This window comes from Trachymyrmex cornetzi, unplaced genomic scaffold (genome assembly GCF_001594075.2).
Source record: "Trachymyrmex cornetzi isolate Tcor2-1 unplaced genomic scaffold, Tcor1.1 scaffold503, whole genome shotgun sequence".
Lineage (NCBI taxonomy): Eukaryota > Metazoa > Arthropoda > Insecta > Hymenoptera > Formicidae > Trachymyrmex > Trachymyrmex cornetzi.
This window is the reverse complement of record NW_017299811.1, coordinates 268,680-291,756: the sequence shown is the minus strand read 5'-3', so window position 1 is coordinate 291,756 and position 23,077 is coordinate 268,680. Positions and strand designations below refer to the sequence as shown.

General features: G+C 41.9%; 2 protein-coding genes across 2 annotated transcripts in view; one reads left to right on the top strand and one right to left on the bottom strand.

The window, feature by feature from the left end:
* mirr (iroquois-class homeodomain protein mirror) overlaps positions 1-10,364 on the bottom strand; it is a 33,923-nt gene extending 23,559 nt beyond the window's left edge. The window contains exon 1 of the mRNA XM_018514393.1: positions 9,068-10,364. Coding sequence (XP_018369895.1) covers positions 9,068-9,106 — 39 coding nt within the window. The 5' untranslated portion in view covers positions 9,107-10,364. The remainder of the gene's footprint in view (positions 1-9,067) is intronic.
* sowah (ankyrin repeat domain family member sosondowah) overlaps positions 1-23,077 on the top strand; it is a 278,269-nt gene that overhangs the window by 37,954 nt on the left and 217,238 nt on the right. The gene's annotated exons all lie outside the window — the stretch shown is intronic.

Genomic DNA, 23,077 nt, shown 5'->3' with positions numbered 1-23,077 from the left:
ATATATATATATATATGAAAAATAAGTATGCATAGCTAAGGTTAATGTAATGATAAATATGAGAATAATTCATATTTGTCCATGGTTCAAGATAGGTTAAATGATAAATAATTTACATATATGTAAAAATCAAGAGTCATAATATCTGGAGACATGTGCTTATTTTGCTTTAATTGGCAGATTAAATTATAATACACAGATTAAATCATAATACACGCAATATATCATGATATGCGAATAAGTTTCAATTGTCGGATCTTGGAAGTTGGACAATCCACGGAGAAATTTATTCAAGTAAAATCCGAGAGGAGTCACGGGCGTCTTTCTTCAGCGAAGAGCTCGATAAATGTAAAAACTCAGGTTGACGACGGTGATGCTCCGGGCGATACAGAGTGTCAGATAGAGAAGCTTGTAAAGAACGCGAATAGGAGGTACGTCGAATAGGAAACGAACGGCGGACCTCCGCTGCGCGACTGCACTTCCAGGATTTATAGGCCATTCGGAAGAGAATCGGTTATCCTGTGGACACAGATGCGCCGGTGTTTGCGCGCGGAGCATTTGTCACGCGTGTCCTGTGAGCGAAAAGGGACCGGCGCGGCGGCCGATCCGGATCCTCTTTATGCGTGCCGATGATGCCCTCTTTGCAACGAGGCCCAACCAAGTCAATATTGACTCCAGGCCAGATTGATGGACTTTCCTCGCGTGTGTGTTTAGGCCTCGCAGTACTCACTTATGTTCCCACCCCGCACGACTCGTCTATCCGTATTTCTCTTCGCTCCCCTTTCTCTCTCTTTTTCTATCTTCCTGCTGTCTCTATTTGCTAAATGTTACATTCGAAAAAACGTGAAAATCTCCGCTAATTCCCTACAGTCAGACAATACGATTACAATTATTTTTTAAACTCAAGATCAACTCCGATCAATGAAATAAATCTTTTGAATCGGTTGAAAATTTGCAACTTAGTATGACTTCGAAGACTAGTACGGAAATTAATGAACGAATAAAAATGTCTAATATATAATAAAAAAGTTCAAACACATTAAAAATACAAAAGAATTAAAAATTAAAATATCCGAATAATTCGGCGTGTATAAAATAAAATTAATTGGAAATACATCGATTGTGCAGCAAAACAGCTTTTATATTTGTGATTTATAAACGAGTCACGTAAACCATTTGTATGTTCGAAAATACCTGCGCGAGTCAAATTTTAACTAACAATAACTTAAAAATGTAATGATCCTCTATTTCCGGGGATTAGTTATTCTTGCAAATTCAATTTCTGCTGTGACAAGGAATCAATACTCTCTCCAGTCATAGTGTTCTAAATATTCCGCGTAAATGGTTATTTTTCTATATTTAATTCGTCCATTCGTTTTTCTATATTTTCTTTTCAGAAAAAAAAAAATTCGTGAAAAAGCAAAGAGTGAGATTTATGCTCCTGCGCTGACCACAACTGCGATTGCGGAAAACAATTGGGGCGGTTTGTGAAATCGCGGTTCTCGTAAAGTATCATCGATAATTTGCCAAGTATCATCGATAATTTGCGCGCGATATGCAGCTAAATTAATTAATTCCTCCCTGCTAATCGCTTATGGTCATACTCCCGTGCCTCCGAGGGAAGCAAAATGCGGCGTTATCGTTGGCGTTGATCGTCGTGGAGGGGAACGCCCGGAACGTACATACAATCGTATCGTTCACGGTTTCCGAGGGCTCGCGGTGAGCCCTCGCTCGCGTATTTCGACAAAAGCAGAACGGCGAAACTGCGAAGTCGTCATCCAACACCGAAGTTTCGCCGTAAAGCGATTACCAACGACCACGACGACGATGACGACGGCCGGTGGCGGCGGCGCGTTATCAGAAGAGGACCTGTGGTGATACAATAGCGTACATACTTACGTTACTCGGTTTAACATTGTGACGAACGATACCACCACTACGCACCGAGACAGGGCGATACTACTTTCGCCCGCGTCGGCGTAATCACATTTTCGTTGACGATGCTTACGGAAGAGCGTTACTATGTTACGGCTATGTGGCTACTGTGTTACCGGTGACTTATCGTGTGGGAGAATTACTACGTGTAGCTACCATCGAAGTTGAAACATATCCTGGTGGTAAAGAATAAGGGATATAGCGGAGTGTTTTTTTAAATTAACCCTCAAGTACAGTTATGAAAATCACACTTGATTCTAAAACGTCCTGTTTAACCTCTTCAGATCTTGTATACATGGCAATGTACCTACATCAACTTTGAAATTATTCATTGAAATTATTTAGTTTTATCCACATTATTTGAGACTAGATGTACATAATAATATTAGAAAAATAATTAAAATTTAACAAAAAATTAATTTTTTAGTACGAATTATTTATTAAAGTTGAATACTTTACCCGAATTGAATTTAAAATAATTTTTTTAAAACCTGATTGCATTAAAATCTGAAGTGATTAAAGTGTAGAAGACAAGTGAATCTCCGCCAGACATAGATTAACGATTACGATTGACGGTTTTCCGGTTTTACACTATTAAATTTATAATTTCGAATTATATTCAATTTGAATTATTTTTAATCCCAGGTATAGGTCTCTCTCTCTCTCTCTCTCTCTCTCTCGTCACTACTTTTACTCAATATGTCATTAATTTAACTAAAACAATAGAGTTAAACTATTTAACTTAAAGAAATGTATTAAATTTGACACACACCTAAATTTAGTTACTAAATGCATACGCTATTATAGATATTGTTTACTTTGAAACTAACCACAAAAATGGATTGATTTTTATTTTGACACATATGGAAATTAAAAATAAAAAATGTAAACTCATTTAACTCAAACGATTATGTTACCACTACTTCTTTGATATCTAATAGTATATTTCAACCGATCACATTACAGCGAGTCCATTGTAATCGTCAATCCATAGTCTGATACGGACTTTAAAGCGATTGATAGAGAAAAGTTCAAAGCTTTTTATCTACAATTTAGAATCTTATAATATCAACCATACGGGGATTGTGTACCATAACTTTTGCTAGGGTTCAAATGACTTATTGCTGTAGTCAAAGATTAATATTCAGCCTGTTATAATAATTCGTCAATATTGTTGGATTATTTAGAGAATTAGTATCACGTTACCAGTGGCAATGACTACCTAATTATAAATTCGATTTGGAAATTTTTAATCGATTATTCGTCTTATTAAGTAGAGGTCATAGTCCACGTGATCCGATATGAATTTTCCGAATGTCGCTTGCGTGATGGCTGTCGCTATCTACTAATGTGAACACGAATGAACAAACGTGTCACGGCCGAAAGAGCGAAAAGGACAGTTGAGGGAACGCGCAAGAAGCCGAGGGCGGATCTGAGTCAGCTCTAGAGACCGGCTCGAGTAGCGCTAAGTCAGCGAGTGAAACAGCGCTAACCGCTGGGCGCGAACTTACTACCGGCGATCGTATCTACATATATATCTATATATAACGCGTCGCGACACGTCGTCGCTCTGCCAACTTGCAATAATATGGCCATTCATAATTTTTATATAGTCGCCGTCAATGGAGAACCCTTCTTCCTTCCTTTCCTTCTTTCCGAATCGCCATCATTGAACGTTTTAGTCACACAATGTGTGATGCACAATCTTTGACAAATCTCTTCCCTTTCAAATCAGTATTTCTTTCTCTGATATCCCTTCGATAGTTTATTAATTAATTATTTAATTAAATACAATTAAATATACACTAAAAATGTGTTTTTATATTTATGACTATAACTTTATGATAAAATAATTATAATTAGGAGCTTTATTTTTATAATTATTATATTATATTTCATAATCATTTTCGATGTCAATTATATATTTTTCAATGTATAAAACTATAAATTAATGCAATTATTATTACTAACAATACTAACATCTTAGCATAATAACTATAAAAATAAAACTCTCCATTATAATTATTTTACCATGCAATTATGGTTATATAAATACAAAACTTTTCCGTTAGTGTACAATATTATGATTATCGCGATATTTATTCATTATTACAATATATTACATCACAATCACGTATTTATTTATGATATCGTCGTTCGGAAAAAGTAAAAGATACGAAGATAAGCAATATCATGGATGCAAATATTCCATTCCTGTTTGCGTGAGCACTTCTCCAAAAGTTTTGACTTTAGTAGGACTACTTCCAAACAGATAAATACATGTGATACACCGATCATATCATAATGTACTCAGATGTGTTCAGATATAATCTAGTTACGTAAGTCATTGACGTATCGTCCTCGTCGTGCTGGCTACGATAGCTATCTATTATATCGATATCCTGATTAAACCGTTACGTCAGCCGTATCACACGAATTTCCCGTGCTACATCGATTCATATCGCAATGCGATGTGCGTACACGGCGATAACAAGAGACGGGTAATTACTTAAGGTCCAGCAAAATCCACTATATGTTCCACATAAAGATTTATGTATAACGCGCTGTCATAAAGGAACTCGTACATAGAAAGATTATTTTGTTGAAGTATTTTAAAAAATTTAGCTAAATATATACAGATTTGAAAATAATTTTATTAAACTATCAAAATAATTGTGTAGGACAATCAAACTGATTTCTAGAATATACAAATTTTTTCAGTGTAGCTCATTATACTCAAGTTTCTTATATAATTATTTTGATTGCCCAATAAAATTATTTCCAATCTGTATAGAGCTAAGTTTTTAGATATTTCAGAAAAATTAGTGCATCTTATGAAACGTGGCTGCAACTGAGCGAAATACAGTAAATCGACACGGGAATACGGTACTCACTAGTCTTAGGATGCCCAACTCAATAAAATATGATTACACACAAATCTGGATGGAATTTTATAGTGGATCCTGATTGATACATGTCTTCAGTGAAAGACAGACGCGAATTAAAGCTTGAAGCGCAAATCTTCGATTCATCTTCATCCATAATCAAATTAATTCGTTGCACCGTTATCAACCAGCTAGTGCCGCGTCTAATCTCATAGTCGTCATAACTAATGTAAACCGATCGTGTGTCAAGGCAACACGACACGAGAAACTGCAGAGTGTACACCGATCCGTGCTTTTCGTATCGCTATTTTATTTTAAATGTAACTTTTTAGCAAATAAGAGTATACATATATGTACATATAGACACTTTAGTACACAACATAATTCAAATATAAGCTGCCCATCTCGTGACGTCTCCCTGCAGTTATACGATAATTTCAAGTATGTTGTGACATTTTGTCGGGAGGAAATACCGCTGGTGGCATAACAAATTGTAGGCTTAACCGCGGCGTTCGTCTAGTTCCTCGATACATCAGCGATGTCGACGCTTTGGCCTTACGACGTGGCACGGGCAAAAATACCGCAAGGATGAAGATATACGAGAATACGAGAGAGCACGAGGACGAAGAGGTCGTTATCTCAATTAAATTGACCGACGCAGATTAGCGATATGAATTCTACCGCGTTCTAAATTTAATGCCACTGCCTAGCTGCGCCGCGATGCAGAGAGCATGGTTTTGTTAAAAAAAGAAAAAAAAGGACAGTTGTGTATTTATGGGCGCGACAATTTTTCAAGTCGGAATTAAACGGCAAGCGAGACTATCGTGCAACGTCGCCAAGCGTTGCACTCGCGTTCGCAGAGACGTGTCGGATCAACGTACAGCAGATTAATTTGGGTAATGGTCAGTGTCAACATTACTTCGATCATTTTACATCGTGGATATGCTAAATCTATGTGATATGAAAATGGAGGAGTGCGACAAAAAGATGGGACTTTAAATGATAAAAATAGAATGATAAATTTTTTTTTCATCGTCCGGTTCGTCGACGCTGAACTCGCTTACACATGTGCAAACGTTTAAGAGTTGTTGATGATGAATTTATTATGTTCGCCTAGTGCTATTCATTTATGGCTCGTTATTTCCTCAAGCGTAGTGACATGTTGCGATATGTGATGATTACCGACATTGCATGCAGCGCAATAAATTAATGGCTTTTAATTACTAATGGTTTTAAAGTAATATGAACGATATGCAGATGAAGATAATGGTAATAATTTTGATAAATTGTAATTTTATACGCATCGTTATTTAACAGGGAAACTTTTTCCCGACATGCGAGCGACATGCAATTAAAAATGTATTTTTCATAAATAGACAAGCTCGCAAAAATAATCCACGTGTTCCTTTGTTGATGTGTTTCATGTTGCAAAATAATAATACGCGCCGAATATGAAGGACATTAAAAAAAAGATGGAAAAAAAATTACTTTAAAATTACGAGTGACGAGTTATTGTCTACACATATACGTCATATCTCAGCAATATGTCAACGATAAATGCACTGACTAATATAATTATTTCTTCTTTTTTCCAAACTGTACTATAAGTGGAATATAACACTGATAAGAGGCCATCAATTTTATCAGCACTTTAACAACGTACTATATGTAAAGTGATTGTAATATAACTCTCGCGTTTGCATCGACATTCCTTCATATCTTCAATATATCCGTTTTACTTGCACTTATTTGCGTCAATGTAACATTTGTGCCGTGCTAGAATTTTTCTCGAATAGTAATGTCTCGATTCACATGTAATTTCATATGAAATATAAAATCGATGTAAAAAAAGAAATGTATTCATAATCTAATAATTACGAATATAAACATGAAATGAATGGGAAGAGCGACAGAACGGGTACGGGAAAGGCGCGCGTGGAGCACGCACCAATTACCACCTTCGAGATACGGTTGAAATGCAGCAGCATGCGATGCTGCTATTATGACAAAAACCTTCGTTGTTAGTAAGACAAGATAATTATTCCGCCGAGCTCGGCTCTTCGATCATTTAGGCGTGGCAACACATGTTCTCAGTTCAGCGCTATGCACGGCGTATATGCAAGGTATACCTATATACAGCGTGTCAGGACACGTGGGTACGGAACCTCTCCGGCTTGCCAACGGCTATTCATTTTCGCAACCCTCACCTCCGCCGCCGTGAGGGAGGGATTCCTCCCTACACAAATTATTCGATACGCCTCGTGAGGCCAAAACGAGTTAACGACGCCTAACGACGACGCGTCGCACGCATCGTGATTTTAATGACGAAAATTATTTACCAAGGGAGAACTGCCTTTAATACAACTTTGCAGTGCGAAATTAGCCCCGATCGTAATTTCTGCAAACGATGACACTCTGTCGCGGTTAGCCGGCGAGAAGTTGCTTCGTAATCGCGTCGACAATGTCGCGCCTCGCGCGATCGTTACATAGTCAGTAATAAGGAATACATTTGTCGAGCTATGTATTATGCGTGTACGTATGCGTATACGTGCATGTGTGCAAGAGACTACACGTGAGAACTAATACATACGTGTTACTTGAACATTCGATCCTTAACTATATTTTACTTTACAAACACTAACGAATTACACTTTGAGCCAAAATAACATCAAGAAAAAACGCAAATCAGCCTATCGTTAACATACAAAGATGAGAAAATATTGAATTATATCGAGAACACTATGACTAAGCTTATATACACACATGTTAGATTTAAAGAAAAAAAATTTTTTTTTTCGTTTACTATTACGTTAAAACATCTGTAAAAAAAACCTTTACATTTATTATCAATTTAACATACGTGTCGTCAGAAACTATAATTTAGAAGAAAACACAGATGGATCTATTACAAGCTGAATATAAATAATATCGCGGTCATATCAACCGTAACTTGTACAAAAAAAGTGTCATGTGTTTTTCGGTCTGATATTTCTGGTTTTCTGTTCGTTATAATCGCTTCAGTGTAAAATGGAGCAAAAATATCAAACACGGATAGAAATTCCGGTAAAAACGATTCACGAAAATTCGCTTCATGCGCCATTCCTTATTATTGATTATGTGTTATGTATTAGTTTAGCACAAGTTAGGGAGGAATGAGATACGATGTGTTATAAGCGCAGCGATCGGATCGTTTAATTATGCGCTCTTTACTGATTCGATTACTTTCGTTTTACAATCGGTACGATACGTTTGTAAACGATACAAATGCACAATAAATAATTCTAACTGTGATTGGAAGATCAGTTTCCCGTGTTTTACTGAAATGTTAAATATAAGAAGAATGGCATACACGACATTCGAGAATTTATCAACAAGGTTACTTCTTTTCGCTTATCTCTTGGATAATTATCGATTTTTTGCTCGGTACAACTGTTCAATGATTTTTTTTTACAACGGTTCCTGATATAGCAAAATGAGCTGAAGTGCAAGCGGGAATCATTGATATTAGTGAGGCGATCTCGGATAACAACTGCGACTTATCTGTCTGCTTATGTCTGTGATCATTGACTTTGCTGCATCAATCTTATCGAATCACTCGTGCCAATCGACTACTTTTTCACGTATTCAAACGGTGATAGTTTTTAGATCATAATGCATCACATTCACTTGCGAGTCTTTCTATCTTTCTGAATTTTCATATTTCTCATTTTCAATACACGCGTACACATTTAACGTCAAAGGAAACGGCTCGCTTTAACAGAAAAGTTATGCATAATTTTGAATAGAGTTGCTGCGAAAGTAAATAACAAGTTATAAACGAATAGTAACTAGACAAATACTTATCAATAACTCTTAAATGTTTACAATATGTAGAAAAGTTCAGCGTCAATGAATCGGACGATAAAAAAAATTTATTATATTTTTATCATTTATGTTAGTCAGTGCAGATTAACTTTAACTTACTTTTCATTTTTTTTATTCTAGTTCTACAAATTTAAAAAATGATAAAGAGTAAATTGAATCGAGATTTAAAATTAATCTACATTGATGGAAACATTAAACATTAAAGTCTTATTTTTGATTGTACTCTCCAATTTCCATGTCACATGGATGTATCCACGATGTAAAATGATAGAAGCAATATTGACACTTGCTCAAATTAATCTACGGATTTTTCCTCGCAAGTAGATGTGCATGCATAGTTGCGAGATCTCTCCCGGAGAGTACGCAGGATCGAGAGCGCTCACCTGTAGATTTGGCGATCCTCGGAAAGAGAACTGTGACATGATGTGTCGGCCGCTCAGGGCCGTGATGGTCGGGCACCGCTACGCGATCATCGTTCCAGAAGTCCGCGGCATTCGCCGTATGCGCCTCGCTCCCGGACGTAGTCACTTCGCGAATCGGTCACACTTCCGCTCTTTTTTTCCCTTTTTTTCCTTTTTCTCACTAGCGTGCCTGAAGCGAATGCTCACGCGTAGGCGTGAGAACCCTCTGTGTCGCGTGTCCAGCCACCCCGTAGCGGGGTGCTACTCGCGTCGACGGCACTCCCGTATGCCCGGTCGTCGCGACTGGCCGTCCAGTTGCACTCGAACCGGTTGGAATCGGTGGCGGTCCGCTGCCGGCATATGCACTCGCACTGTCACACGCGAAAACAAGTTGAAGCGCGAGAGCGACCGAGAAGTAGTCCTCGGTAGCGGTTCTGTTGTTGGAACTTCTACGTGTCGTCGTTATCGTCGTTATTGCGGGAACACTCGCGAAGCAGGTTGCGAAAGAAAGTGCCGCGAACGACAGCCGGTGATATATGGTCGTACCGCGGACCGCATGCACTTCGATCACTTTCGCGTTGGTCAAAGGGGGAAACGGACAAGAGTCCTCTTGAAGAAGGAGCGTGAGCTCTGTCCGGCACACCGAAAGATCACGAGTTGCAGTATAAAAAAAAAGATTAAAGGGCACAGAGCGCGCGACAGCGATGCGTGGCACTTGTCGTGGTAACGCGCGATGCGGTTAGTCGCGGACGGCTAGTTCACTCCGTTGATCCGATCGACGCGCCAGCTATGATCGGTCGCGACTATCCTCCGAATCGTCGTTTCTTTTCGACGGAATCCAGTCCTCCGCTTGGTGGATAGGAAGGCGGAGGTACATGGATCGCGGGCGCGAGCGAGACGGCTACGGTGAGGGGGAGCGAGAAGGGCAGATGGGATAGAGGGAGGAGGGAACGAGAACGAGCGAGCGTCAGAGGGACGGGATGGCAAGCTGAGCGAGGGGGAGAGGAGAGGCCCGAGAGGGAGAGAGAAAGAGAGAGGTAGAGTGGTAGGTTGAGTGAGGGTGTCGGAGGGACACCGCTGAAAAAGGAGAGGAATGACGGAGGAGGATAGAGGGAAAGCGAGAGAGAAAGAGAGAGAGAGATGGAGATGAGTGAGAGGGAGAACAACGAGGACGATGTGAATCGCGCACACCGGCCGTCTCTTTTTATCCTCCGCGGTCCTTCCACGCAGCCGGTCGCCTCACGGCCTGCGCAATCACGCGCTTCGAACTCGCGAAAGAGAGGCTTGTGGTTCGTCTTCTTATTCCTCCTCTTCCTCTCGCTTATAGTGCCGATCACGGCTCCTCCGATCGTGGCGCTACCAGATCGCGCGCACCGCAAAAGCGCCAAGTACGAACTGACGGCGGCGCGTGTTTCCACCGCGTGCACGCCCGCTTGCTGCTGACAACACACAACAGTGACTAGGCCCAGACACTATACTGTTGTTCTTGCTCCGTTTTACTATCTCCCTCCAGTTTTCCTATTTCTCTTTTTCTCTCTCTCTCTCTCTCCCTCTCACTTTGCCTCTATAAGGCTTCTTTTTCCATGTGATGACCAACGTAAGAATTCAATTGTGCGTTTATTTGTTATCTTGGTGTTCACTTCCACAAAATTGTCAACAAAAGATGAGTTTGCTTCACGTTCACCGAGCGCGATAAGCACTGGTCGATCCACCGTCAGTAGGTCCTATAGGATCACCCGATTTCGCGTATGTTCGCTCCTCGCTCGCGGTGGAACAAGCGTGGTCCGCGGTCTGTAAGTTGCCGCTGTACCCCACGTTTCGCGAGATGACGGTTGATCGCGGTGTCGTAGGAGGAGGCGACGGGTACAGTGCCGGTGGCGCTGGCGGTAACGATAGTATCACGCTAGTGGTGGTGGCCCGATGACGAGAGAAACGCTCGAAACTCGCCGGTGAGTCTAGTGGTGGTGATGGTGATGGTGGTGGCAGTGGCAGAGTCGTCGCCGTGGTTCTTTTCCTTCCACGGAAAGGGGGACGATTTTTGCGAGATGGTTTGCCCTCGGCGAGACGGGTGGGAGGGTCCAGGTCGGTGCGGCGCGCGGCGTGGTGGGGGTACGGGCACCACCTCTGCCGCCGATGCCACGCTCTCGCCTCCACCTCGTACCCGCGCGCGAATTCGTTCCGCGGGTAGCTCTCGTATTAGCACGCCGGGTGTCGTGCGTGGCTCTCTTCTCTTCCCGCACGGGTCGTCGGCATCCTACTTCGTCGATCGGGCACGGAGCCGGCGGTTAGCGTCGGCAAACGCGACAATAAAATATGGTGAGTCGCCCGTGGGGCTCGGCTAACGCAGCTCCCTGCGTTTCCCTCCCTTCAGCCGTCCCTTGTCGAGTCGGTGCCGGTGGTCGCCTCGTTCATCCATCCTTTTCCCTCCTTTCCTCTTTCCGTTTTTTGTCTCTCGCTCTTTCGCGCGACGGCCCGATAGTCCGTTCTCGCTCCCTCGTACCTCCTGATGCCCCACCGTAGGCGCTTTCTTCCCTCTTCGTTCTCGGCTTTCGTTCCCGCGTGGAGGGGATGGGTTGAATGAGACGGAGGGGGACGCGACCGGCCGAGATGCTGCCACGCTCCCGTATGGTGGGGCGAGAAGAGTGTGAGCGGTCGGTAGCGCTCGGAGGGGGTGAAGGGAAGGTTGGCGGACGACAGGGGTTGGGTTGGGGGGGCACGGAGGCAGAAACTACACGACAATTTTAGTTCGATAGATCCCGAAGTTTAGCCTCGGCGGCGCTGCTTTACTTGCCGCTGACTTCTTCCCGGTAGTTTGTTCGTTGCCCTCTCTCCCGTTGCTGTCGACTGCTTCTTCCCCTCCTCCTCCTCGGACACGACCGCACACTCCGACCCATGTCTCCCACCATCCAAACCTACCGTCTTCTTTCTCTTTCTTTCCTTCTCCTTCCTCCGCGCGAGGACAAGATCGTCGACTACTCCGTACCCCTTCCTGTGCCCGGAGTTAGCTCTGATGCCGCGCTGCCTGCCACTCCTCCTTATTCTACGCACTACGCGACACTTGACTACACAAACTTCCGTCTCTCTCTTTCTGTCTTTACGCTCCTACATTCTATCCCTTTCTTTCGCCTCCTCTCTGTCTCTTCTTGCCCTTCATGCTTCGGTCCCTCTCATTTCTACCTACAATCTCGCTCGTTGATCCCGCTCCAACCTGCAGCATCGTCCGTCTCCCTTGCGCCTTTACATCGCGGAATGCACGATCGTCACTCCGGTGAGCGTATTACAAGGACGGCGTTTACGCAGAGTACTATGTTCGTTCCGACAGTTTAACGCGACGATGTCGCGTGAACGTCCCGCCGTACGACCCGGCCGTCAATCATCTCGTCAGATTGTTACACCGAGATTTTTTCGTAATTTTGTTTCACACTGTTTCTCCGCAGAATTCGGAGTAATCGAACTAGCGAACGGATGAAACGTCTTTTTTTTTTAACAACGCTCTAGTTTACCAATTCAGTTCAGATCATCCGATCGAGACAACGCGAAAACGTGCACCTACGATATCCGAGCGGACACCAGTGAAATAATTTCGATGATGCTGTCCAAAGACTTTGGCGAGAGTGTCGTGAGAATGCTTTGCGCAATTCTTTCAAGAGAACTCGCCTCCTCGCGCGTACTTGTTCGTGCCCTTCCGGCACGACCGCCAACGAAAGAGGCGGATAGGAGCAGTTGGAGGTAGTGGGTCGCGAAAATATACCCTATCGTCTACGTTGGTGGGGATATCTCGCGTGCGGAGAGGGAAAAAAAGGACTCGCCGATATTTTTCGCCCACTGATCGACGACGCGCGCACACGCTCTCGCGTACCTGCCGGCGGCAATATTTTTGCAGAGGGCGCGTACACATACATATACATGCACACAAGGACGCACCCAGAGAGCTCGTCCCACGTGTGTTTGTGCCACGGTGGTGGACGCAGGGGAGAGAAGTGCTGGAAAGAGAAAGAGAAAGAGTGAGAGGTACGGATAAATCGTGCCCCTTCCACACTTCTTTCGCCTCCCCTCTAACGTGCCACGGTGGGTGCGGAGCTCGGCTTTTTTCCCCTCCGTGGGCGCGGACTAACCTCGCCCCGCCTTCGTCTCCTTCGTTCTCGATCCCCCTCCACCCTTTCACGGATGGTGTTGTAGCGCGGCAACGAGAGTGACTACCGCTGAAACTCGTGACGCCGTCGCCTCTCTCTCGCCGTCACCCCGCGACCGACGTGCACGGCACGCCGAGCTACCGCTTCGCGCTCTTGCTCGCCGTCGGAGCGACGGAGGAACCTCGTCGAGGGAGCGAGATCGCCCGTCGCTCGGAACGGAAGTGAGACGAAGAAGAGAACTGGCCAGCGGAAGGAGGAGGGGTACACACCGAGATGTGAAACATTAGTGTACCGTTTGTTAACACCGCGGTCTACACACAATCGCGCGCAAACTCCCTCTCCTCGCCCGCGTCCGGCCCCATCGCTCCCCCCCGTCGCTCTCCGCTTTCTTTAAGAGGGCGTTGCTGCTGGTACGTGCTAGCAAGGACAAGCGCGTGTGAGCGCCTTCCTTCTTCGTGAGTTCATCGCGGAATGCTGGCACGTAGGAAGTATCTCTCTCTCTTTCTCTTTTTTTCCCCAAGTCGCAACTCTTTCCTCTTTTTCGCGATGTCGTTTTCCTCTCCTCATTTCTTCTTACGCGCTTTAACTCCATCTTACTACCATCTTACTCTCCTTTCGTCCGTCCTTACAGTACCGACTTTTCGTGAATGCTGAATTTGTCGTGCACAGAGAACGGGTCGACGTACTCCGCTTTGTGCTGCAACTCCGAAAACTAAGCCGATTTCGCGCATCAATATTAAATTTTCTGTGCGCGCGTGTGTTTGAGAGTTCACTTTAGTTTGGCTCTTGGAACGATTTGTGGAAACGGTAGAGAACTGCGAAAGGTGACCATCTTTTATCGTAATATCACCAAAATATCAACAATAAATCAAGGTAACATTACAAACATCGTGGGAATTGGCTGTTCCTGACCACAATGAAGATCGAGTTGAGTTGATATAGCAACTGCAGCATGTGCATTGTACTACATCGTACTTTTTTGTGACAAACTTATCAAATTATTGACTAAGTGATTTGCAAACATTTCAAACTGCATTGCGCGATTTTTTCTTACGCTCGTATCTCATCGATGTGCAGAAATTCCATTGTCGATAATCGCTATCGTTTTGATAGGTATAAATTCGTTCTACCTTCATCTAATGGAAGTGTATCGAGCGTTAGCTATCTTGTGATCTTGTTGGGCTTCCATCGTCTGATCGTATTTAGGCTTACATTCTTTAAGTGTGTTATATGTTCTTGTAGTGTATCGCCACGTCGTGATGTAATGTTATCGATAGTAAGCTTAACTCGAAGGTTGTCTATTACGACAGACACATTACCAATAGCGTAAAGTTTTATGTGGATGAATATTTTTTATCGTAGTCTGTAATTCGTGTTTTAAATCTTCAACAAAGATTTCAACGTTATAAGATTCGCAAAGGAAATATAGTAATGATTAGTTGATTAAGATATATTTCTTTTGTATATTACAAGATATGAATTTTTTAAAACTTTTTAAGTTATAAGATTCAATAGGAATAATTTTATATAATTTTCACAATTGTCAATTACACATGTAGAAGACCCTTAAACAACAGCGTCAAACATTCGTGAATGCGTAATCAGCACGAAAGCGATGTAGACGTTAAGTGATGCGTTTGACAATTTGACAGAGTAGGCACACAGAATGTTAGATGCGATGTAGATCAGCGATGCGTATCAGCGATGCACGCGAATGTGTAAAACATACCGCGGACACGTCGTACGTGATGACACGATACACACGTGTAAAGTAGACGTGTCCTCTTGCACGTGAATTGATCCACCAAGATCTATATAGTAGCTGTCAGTGTCTTGACGATAACCCGCAATTATAGATCGCGCGCGATAAGTAAAATGCACGTAATACCGCAAAGCGAAAGGGACTCGTCGTTCGACATCAAGCAAACTACGGCTCATCATGTCGCATGTTCACTGACAACTCGCCAATTATTCGCACGGAACGCATTATGTGTATATTAATCGACATCGTGAAAGCGATTCTCCCGAGAAAGCGAATGAAACAGGTGCCTTGTACAATTTTAGTACATGCAATGAAATTTATGCGCATCAATTCCCTTTATCCCAAGCCTGTCCCTTTAATCCTGCGACGATAGTAACTAAGAACTACGAAATTTTAAATAAAGAAAATCTAATTATACTAACATTTTAATCCAGTTACTATACGTCCGACTTATAAATCTGCAATCGATCATTAAAACATTGAAATCATTAAAAAGAGATACAAATATTCTTCTTCTGCTTATACGTGCGTCTTTTGAAATCTTTTCCTATCATAAATCCTTACGTGTAGCTATCTTTTGCAGTAAATATCTACTTAGATCGAATAAATGTCTACTAATAAATTGCCTTTCGCATTATCATACATAATTTATTGCTTTGTACCGATTTTATAAAACAGACGTTGTTCATCTGAAGGCAGATCACGAAATTCGATCCAATTGATCGTGATTTTGATAAGAACTGTTCAATATTTTCTCACATAGACGTCATTCCACGGTTCAAGACCAGACAGAACGACGATTTGGAGTACTCGGCGACCAGTCATGGGCAAGGTCGTCGAAGCTGTTGGACAGGTGGCAGCACAACTCGACAAAGGACGGTTGTAGACCCTCCTCGTTGGCACCGCGGTGTAAGAAAAGTGGGGAGCTAGTATTACTAGAGGATCCAGTAGAAGGGGTGCCCCTTCCGCCGTGGCTATTCGATAGCCACCCCTCCGTCCCGTTCGGAGGGGCGAGCGTGAGGGACCGAAAGGGGGATGGCGACACATCTTCAAAGGTGTGTGCAGCAACGATTGTCACCGTGTTGAATTACCCGTACTTCGATGGATCCTACGAGCGAGACGATTTTAATGCCCGAGTCCCCGGTGCAACGAAGAAAGAATTACAGACGGGTTCGTTCCGTTCTCGGCAGAGTGCGCGAGCGTTACATTTTTGCGTTAATTCTTTCTGACAAAAAAAAAGGTAGAAAAACGTAAAAATCTCACGCTAGTTAGAAACTGTACTCCAGTACATATGTCACTTCTCATTAAAGCGAATTTAATCACGCGATCGAGAAACTTAGAATCTTCGTCATGTCACTCCTGTTTAACAAGCTGCGAGTGTTACGTCGTAGAATTAATAAATGTTGTACATTCCATAGCTGTATATAGTTTGATTACCTGTTTTTCGAGAAACAGGAAGCAGGTTATGTTAATCTCATGAGAAGATTGCGTGAGTTTATTTTCTACACGTGCTTACTTTTTTGTAGAAATATTTTTGTTTAAACAATATATTACGAATGTGCATATGAAGCTCTGCTCAATTCGAGGAAAGATTAATGTTGCTTTTCATGACACGGGACTGTTTCGTTGTAATGAAACGGTGGTTAACACAAGGTTTTCCCGACCGACAATGACTCTCCGGATAAACTTTTATTAAGACCGCTCGTCTAGTGTAATAGCACTGAGAGCAGACCCAGCACGCGCTCCACCTCATAAATCAAGAGCGGTGCTGATGGTGTTGAGACACGGGAGAAGCCGTGGAAGCAAGGCGAGGAGTACTACTTACAGAGTAAAGTGGATAGGAGAGGCCAGTATAAACTTAAGTGATTAATCTCGCGGAATTGATAACGTTCCCCTTGCTCTCGTCTCCGTACTCTCTCGCACCCCCCATAAATTACATTATAAGGAGCCCCGCGGTATAATTAATACGCCACTCACGCGTAAGCCATCGCGACAGGGTGAACTGCCGATACTTCCAAACTATTGTACGATACATATACAAGCGTGTATTACGAACAATGCCCGATGTCTGCATTAAAATTACATGTATCTTAATCAGCCGCATATTTGATTATGTTTTAAAATGTGTTTTAAAATTTGACTAATTCACTAATTCTAATATGCTATTTTGTAAAAAATATATGCATAAACAATATTATATGATATAAAGTAATTGTATCTAATATGTGTGTGTGCGTGGCCTAATTGTTGCGATTTTTGCTGAGTCCAACATTAAAAATTAGTTAGTAGTTTAAAATAGAAAACACTTTTGAATATTGATTCAAAATATAAGATATTTAATATTTATTAATATTTTTAATATTTGACTGAAGATTTAACTATCCATGTAACTACCTACAAACAACAAATAGTAGCAAAGTAACAATAAACCGTATTAGTTTGTTATTAGCATTTATAATTATTATGAATTTTTTACATGAAATTATTGTATAAGAATACTATACTTACATGAGCAATAATGAAGGTATTATCATCGATATTTATTTCACGTATGTACACACATACGTGTGTAACCTTCGATAAGATCAATCCAGAACGAATGACAGGCATTATAATCGTTCCCAAAGTATCATCGTTATCACCAGCGGACGGAGTGCTCGTCCATGTTTCGAAGCAGATCAAACACCGAGTAGACAGATACGCGATATCTTCAAAGGATTTTGGCCGACACTTTGTCGACGTATCCGCTATAATCGTGAAATCTGGCAAACATGTCGAAGAAACATTCCAAAATGCTGGGAAGCACTAATTACATTACTTAATATATTACATTATATACGGAGATCAAAATGACGTCAAACGATTGATTCATTTTTAGTATTAACACGAAACATTAATAAAAATTTACAAGAGCAATAAAAATCAAGTTTAATTCATATATGAATATTCATATATGAACATATCAACAACCTGTAATTTTCTCAGGATAATTTTGATTTAGCGATTTGTATCTTTAATATATTTATAAATACATTCTGCGATTCAAAAAGGCTGCAAAGTGAGACGATAGCAGCCGAGAAGTTTTCGACAGTAATGGTCAATGTTCCAAGATATCCATGGCCGGTGCCATCATGGCCGATCTTCGAGAAGGGTTCTAGATGCACCTTGTCGCGCGGCAACATGAAAGATTTGCCGCGGTAGACATGGATAGTTAGATCCACCCATGTGTCCGTATTCAGCCATATATGTTCGCTGTTACTTATTCGTATGTGTGTTCGTGAGAGGCCCATAAAAAGCGCCATAGTTAGAGTCCTGTGATGAATACGTGACGCGCTCTCGTAACTGTGTAAGGACCCTAAAGAGAACTGCGTTTAGATGAGAGCGGCGGTTCTCCTACAAAAAGAAGGGAAGAACGCTGCCGCCATTCATTAATTAAATGAAGCGCGAGATTTCCAACCCTCTCTCGACGATCCCTGCGTTGCCCAACTCGTCTTTGTGCAAGCCGGCCAATCCTGCGGATGATCTGAAAGAGCCGCTCGAACGATCATTCGTTAAAAAGTCGATCAACCGATTCGTAAAGCTGTCAAAGTGTCGACTCTCGTCTTCCAAACGAGAAACGAATAGAGAGACAAAAAGATATGAACAGAAAAAGATGATGGTCCATTAAAATTTGTGTTTCTAACTTATTAAAATATTTAATCTTCACACATACGCGATATTATTTTTTTTTTTACACAAACATATCTACATTATTCTCTGATGTTTGAAATAATATTTAGAACAGTTGTATTATAATAGACGAAACTTTACTACGATATTGTACTGAATTTCTTCAAAATGAGTATAGATCGCGGAATATGTGTGCGACAGAATAGGAATGACAATTCATCATTTGTAACAGACAGGTACAATTTTCTTTCGAATTTGTTCGATTCACGCAGCTGATGGATTGTGATTGAAAGATCGATCAGCGAATTTACGCGGGCAAGTCAATCACAATCGTGATCGTTTTATGCGTATTATCGAGCAAAACGAATCATGAGTTAATGATTAGTCATCTCGTTATCAAGTTGCAATGCTCTGTATATTGAGTCAGTTTGCTTGGTGCAAAGATGTCGCTTGTTAAATTCACCATGCATTATACTTATGACTTTTAACGTTTTTTATATCGTTTTTTTGTTACGTCATTGTTTTGTACAAAAATGCGCAGTGCATCTTCATGTGTTGTTGTAGGACGATTGTATAATCGGTGAGACGACTACCGCAGCCAGTGGTTAAGGGGAGTGATAAGCCTCCTTCAACATGGGTTATGTATACTAATTATTGGACATAAACTCTTATCTAGGAACATGTATGCTGTCATGTACGGGAATTAACATTACCTGGGTGTTAGTGCATTTTGTTTCACTCTGTTCATGAAGTTGACACTGACAGAATGACAATTTTTCCGCAATTGTTATCATAGCCAGAAAGACAGTGTTTCTTCATTCGACAAATATCGCGTGAATTTCTGTTGCAGCAAAACGATACACGTGTCCTAACTTTTACGTCCTAAATATGTTAACGCGCGCGCTAATGGACTTGCGGTGTCTAAAGTTCTTTCTTTTGCTTTTTTACCTCCGTGAAGCATGCAATTATTCTCGAATAATTGTTATTTTAACAACTTTTTTAACAAGTTTTAAACAAATTTCAATTAACAACTTGAAGCACTACTTACGTCTTCTTTCCCATGCGCATTATAGTGCACCTTTTTCTCTTGCATATTACATATTTTATTTAATAACATACAGAATACAGATGTAAGTTTTCTTTTTCTATTATATTGCTCCATAAAAACAAAAAAAATTACTCGCCTTTGAATGAACGAATTATTGAAGCGCGATTTACATAGCATGCAAAGTATTCTTCACGGAAGGTGATGAATACGCGGTGAAACTACTTCCACAACATGCCGGTGGTATCTCCGCGATCTTACCAAATATCCGAAGCAATTAAAACGCGTTCATTGTGCGGTTTATCGATGCATCAGGTGGTGTACAGGTTCTGACAGGCGGGTGCCCCTATCGTTCCCGCTATTAAACGGTAATTACAGATAATTGCGCGAGTTTGCATCCGTCTGATAACAAAGTAACTATCGTTTCCTGTTGTAAACCGGAGTCGCGGGCGAGTTAGAAGCGGCGAAAGACTTATTTTATATTCATACTCGACGATGTTGAGAGACCGATTCTATCGGCCGTGGTCTTGAGAAAGGTTTTATAACAAAGTTCGAGGCGGATATATCTCAGAATCGCGGTAATCTCCTGCGCTTTAAATGGATATACATATTTATGAAGCGGATTTCGAATCCTCCATCATAGCAATACTGTTTTCCTGGTATCGCCTAATATGCTCATCGTTAATTAAATGGGCACGATATTGTACATTCACCCTGTAATTACAGGTCGCCGCCACTCTAGGCATACCTCTTTTTCGCTAGTAAACTTCAACACCTGCGGTGCATATATTTTAACAATTTCGACACGTTAAATCTCTCACATCAAATTCTGGATTGTATTTTTCATTGAGTATATTAATGCAAGAAAAAGACTCGATTATAAATTTTTCCTTGTTCCTTTTATATAAAAAATTTCTACTATTGGATTTCTCGTTGCAAAATGCATTTGAATAAGTCAGCGATTATAAAAGCGTCGGAATTTGCGCAATCACGTTTGTAGAAAAGTCATAGTACGGTAAAAGCATCTAGAAATGAAAACAAGTGTTTCTATCCAGTGGTGAACCATTGATATCCCCATGATTGCGCTACCCCATGATAGGTTCACCACTCCCAACCGCCGCGAAGGCATGGTTCCTCTCAGATGAGTTTTTCTCACCTGGTGCAACAAAGGGTCCGTTCGTCCAACCAGGTCGCAACGGTGGTCGGGCCCGTAGGCCAATCCCCGCTGATGATCAGTGGTCCAGAGCCACAGCCTTCTTCGTATCTCGCCTCTCCTTTTCTCTTCATCTCGCCTATTCTCGTCCCGCTTTCCCTCCCCCCCCTTTCTCTCTCTCTTTATCTTTCCTCTTGGACGAGGAGAACCTTCATGTCTTCCTCTCCCTTGCGCGTACCTCATTAGTGCCTCCTACCTTCCTTACCGAGACTCCGTATCCTGGTCCTTATATCAACGACGCGTAGGAAAAGGGAGAGAATCCCTCTCTCTCTCCCTCCCTCCCTTCTTCGTCTTCGTCCTTCTCCTCCTCCTCCTCTTTCTCCATCGTCCTATGCGCCGAAGTAACGCCCCTTTCTGATACCTGGTCATGTTTCATTATTTTCCCCCGGAATCATTAAGGCAGTCGAGTCATCTCCCTCCTAAGAGGCGCGGACTGGACTCCCATCGGCCCACCTCCGTGTCGCGGAGGAGATTAAACGCACACTACCATAGCGCACGCACGCATTAACATCCTCTATCCTTATTCCGCGTCTCTCGTTTGTTTATTCCATCCTCATCGTCGACCTTTTTTCGATCCACTGATTTCCCCTACCAGATTCTCGCGATGCGTTCGTCTTCTCTCTCTCTCTCTCTCTCTCTCTTTCTCTCCCCCCTCCCTCCCTCTCTCCCCCTCCCTCCCTCCATCTTTCTCTTTCTCCCCCCATCTCATATTCTCTTTCACTTCTCCATCCCTCTCTGTTCTAGTGTCACCTCCTCTCTCGCGCTCTTCTTCCGTCCTCTCAATCTCTTCGCCACTCCACGATTCTTTCTCTCTTCCGTCTACCTCGCAACCTCCTTCCTGTCTCAGTCGCTCTTTTTAATTCCATATGGATGCAGTGCGGTGCTGCCATCTACTACTTACGGGAACTATGCGTTTTTATACGATGCAACACTTGCACCGAGTGGTGATTGCGACTTTATGACCACTGTGAGTACAACCAGGAACTTCGGGAATATGAATGCCGGTGGTATGAGCACGCCGCGGCATAAGCATTTGGTTTTAGTAAATTTGCACGTAACGGGATATAGGTTTTACTTCATCAACGATTACACGCTTAGCAATAACGATGCTGATTAGTAATGAATTAATATTTATACGTTTAACATTAAAAATAAGGGAATAAGAGAACTTGAAAAACAAGATTCGCGCAACCATTTGCGAATTGCAACAATTTTTGATAAATTAGGCGAACGTGATTGCAATAAATTACTATGGACGGGAACACGGTTTAAATAGCTTGTTTTAAGATTGCATATTTCGTTTATCTGCGCAATAACATATATCATGCTACGCGATAAATGTTAGGCGGACAAATTTGGTTTATAAATTTCTCCCTATGTCGTTTTCGCACAATTTCGTCAAGTTTAATTGGTAACTTATATACTACAAGAAGATAAGATGCAATTATTGCGAACACTTAGCGAAATAGTTTTGCACTAGATGTCAAGAATCCATGTGTTTCGCGTATATATATATATATGGATATAAAAATATGTCATAGAATTCAATTATAAATCAAGCTCGCAGAGTGGGTTGCCATTTCACTGATAATAAATGCCAAAGCAGCCATTATGCTTTTAGCGATAAATGCCACCTTTCTCGACGCCTTATCAGCAATAAATTACTATGAGTACACAGTTGAGATTACCGCAACTGAGATCCGACGATATCGCTACGTTAATGAGCAATGACTCTCGTTGCGTCGACACACGCTTGCTTCCCACGTATACATTGTGTCGCACGGATAACGCGGGGGAAAAGGAGAAACAGAGCGTGATCACGCGCATTAAATGATATTTATGTAAATAATTGCGCCAAATTAACGTCAGAATTCCACAGTCCTATCGTTGATAGTGACAGCGTGTCGCAAACATGCGCAACGTTTACAAGATGCGACAAAACGCAATACTTCTAGCTTGTTACTTATTTGTCATCAGCGACGGAGATATTAATCAGGCTTTTTAATTTGCGATTATGATACAGGCGGGACATCGCTTTTATCACCGTGCGTTAAGAGAAAAAAAGAAGAAAGAGAGAGACCGGCGGTCGAAAATTAATTTAAGGATTTATTGGTATGGACGTGTATCGCGATATTCCGCCTTAGATTGCGTACACGAGCACAGTAATGCT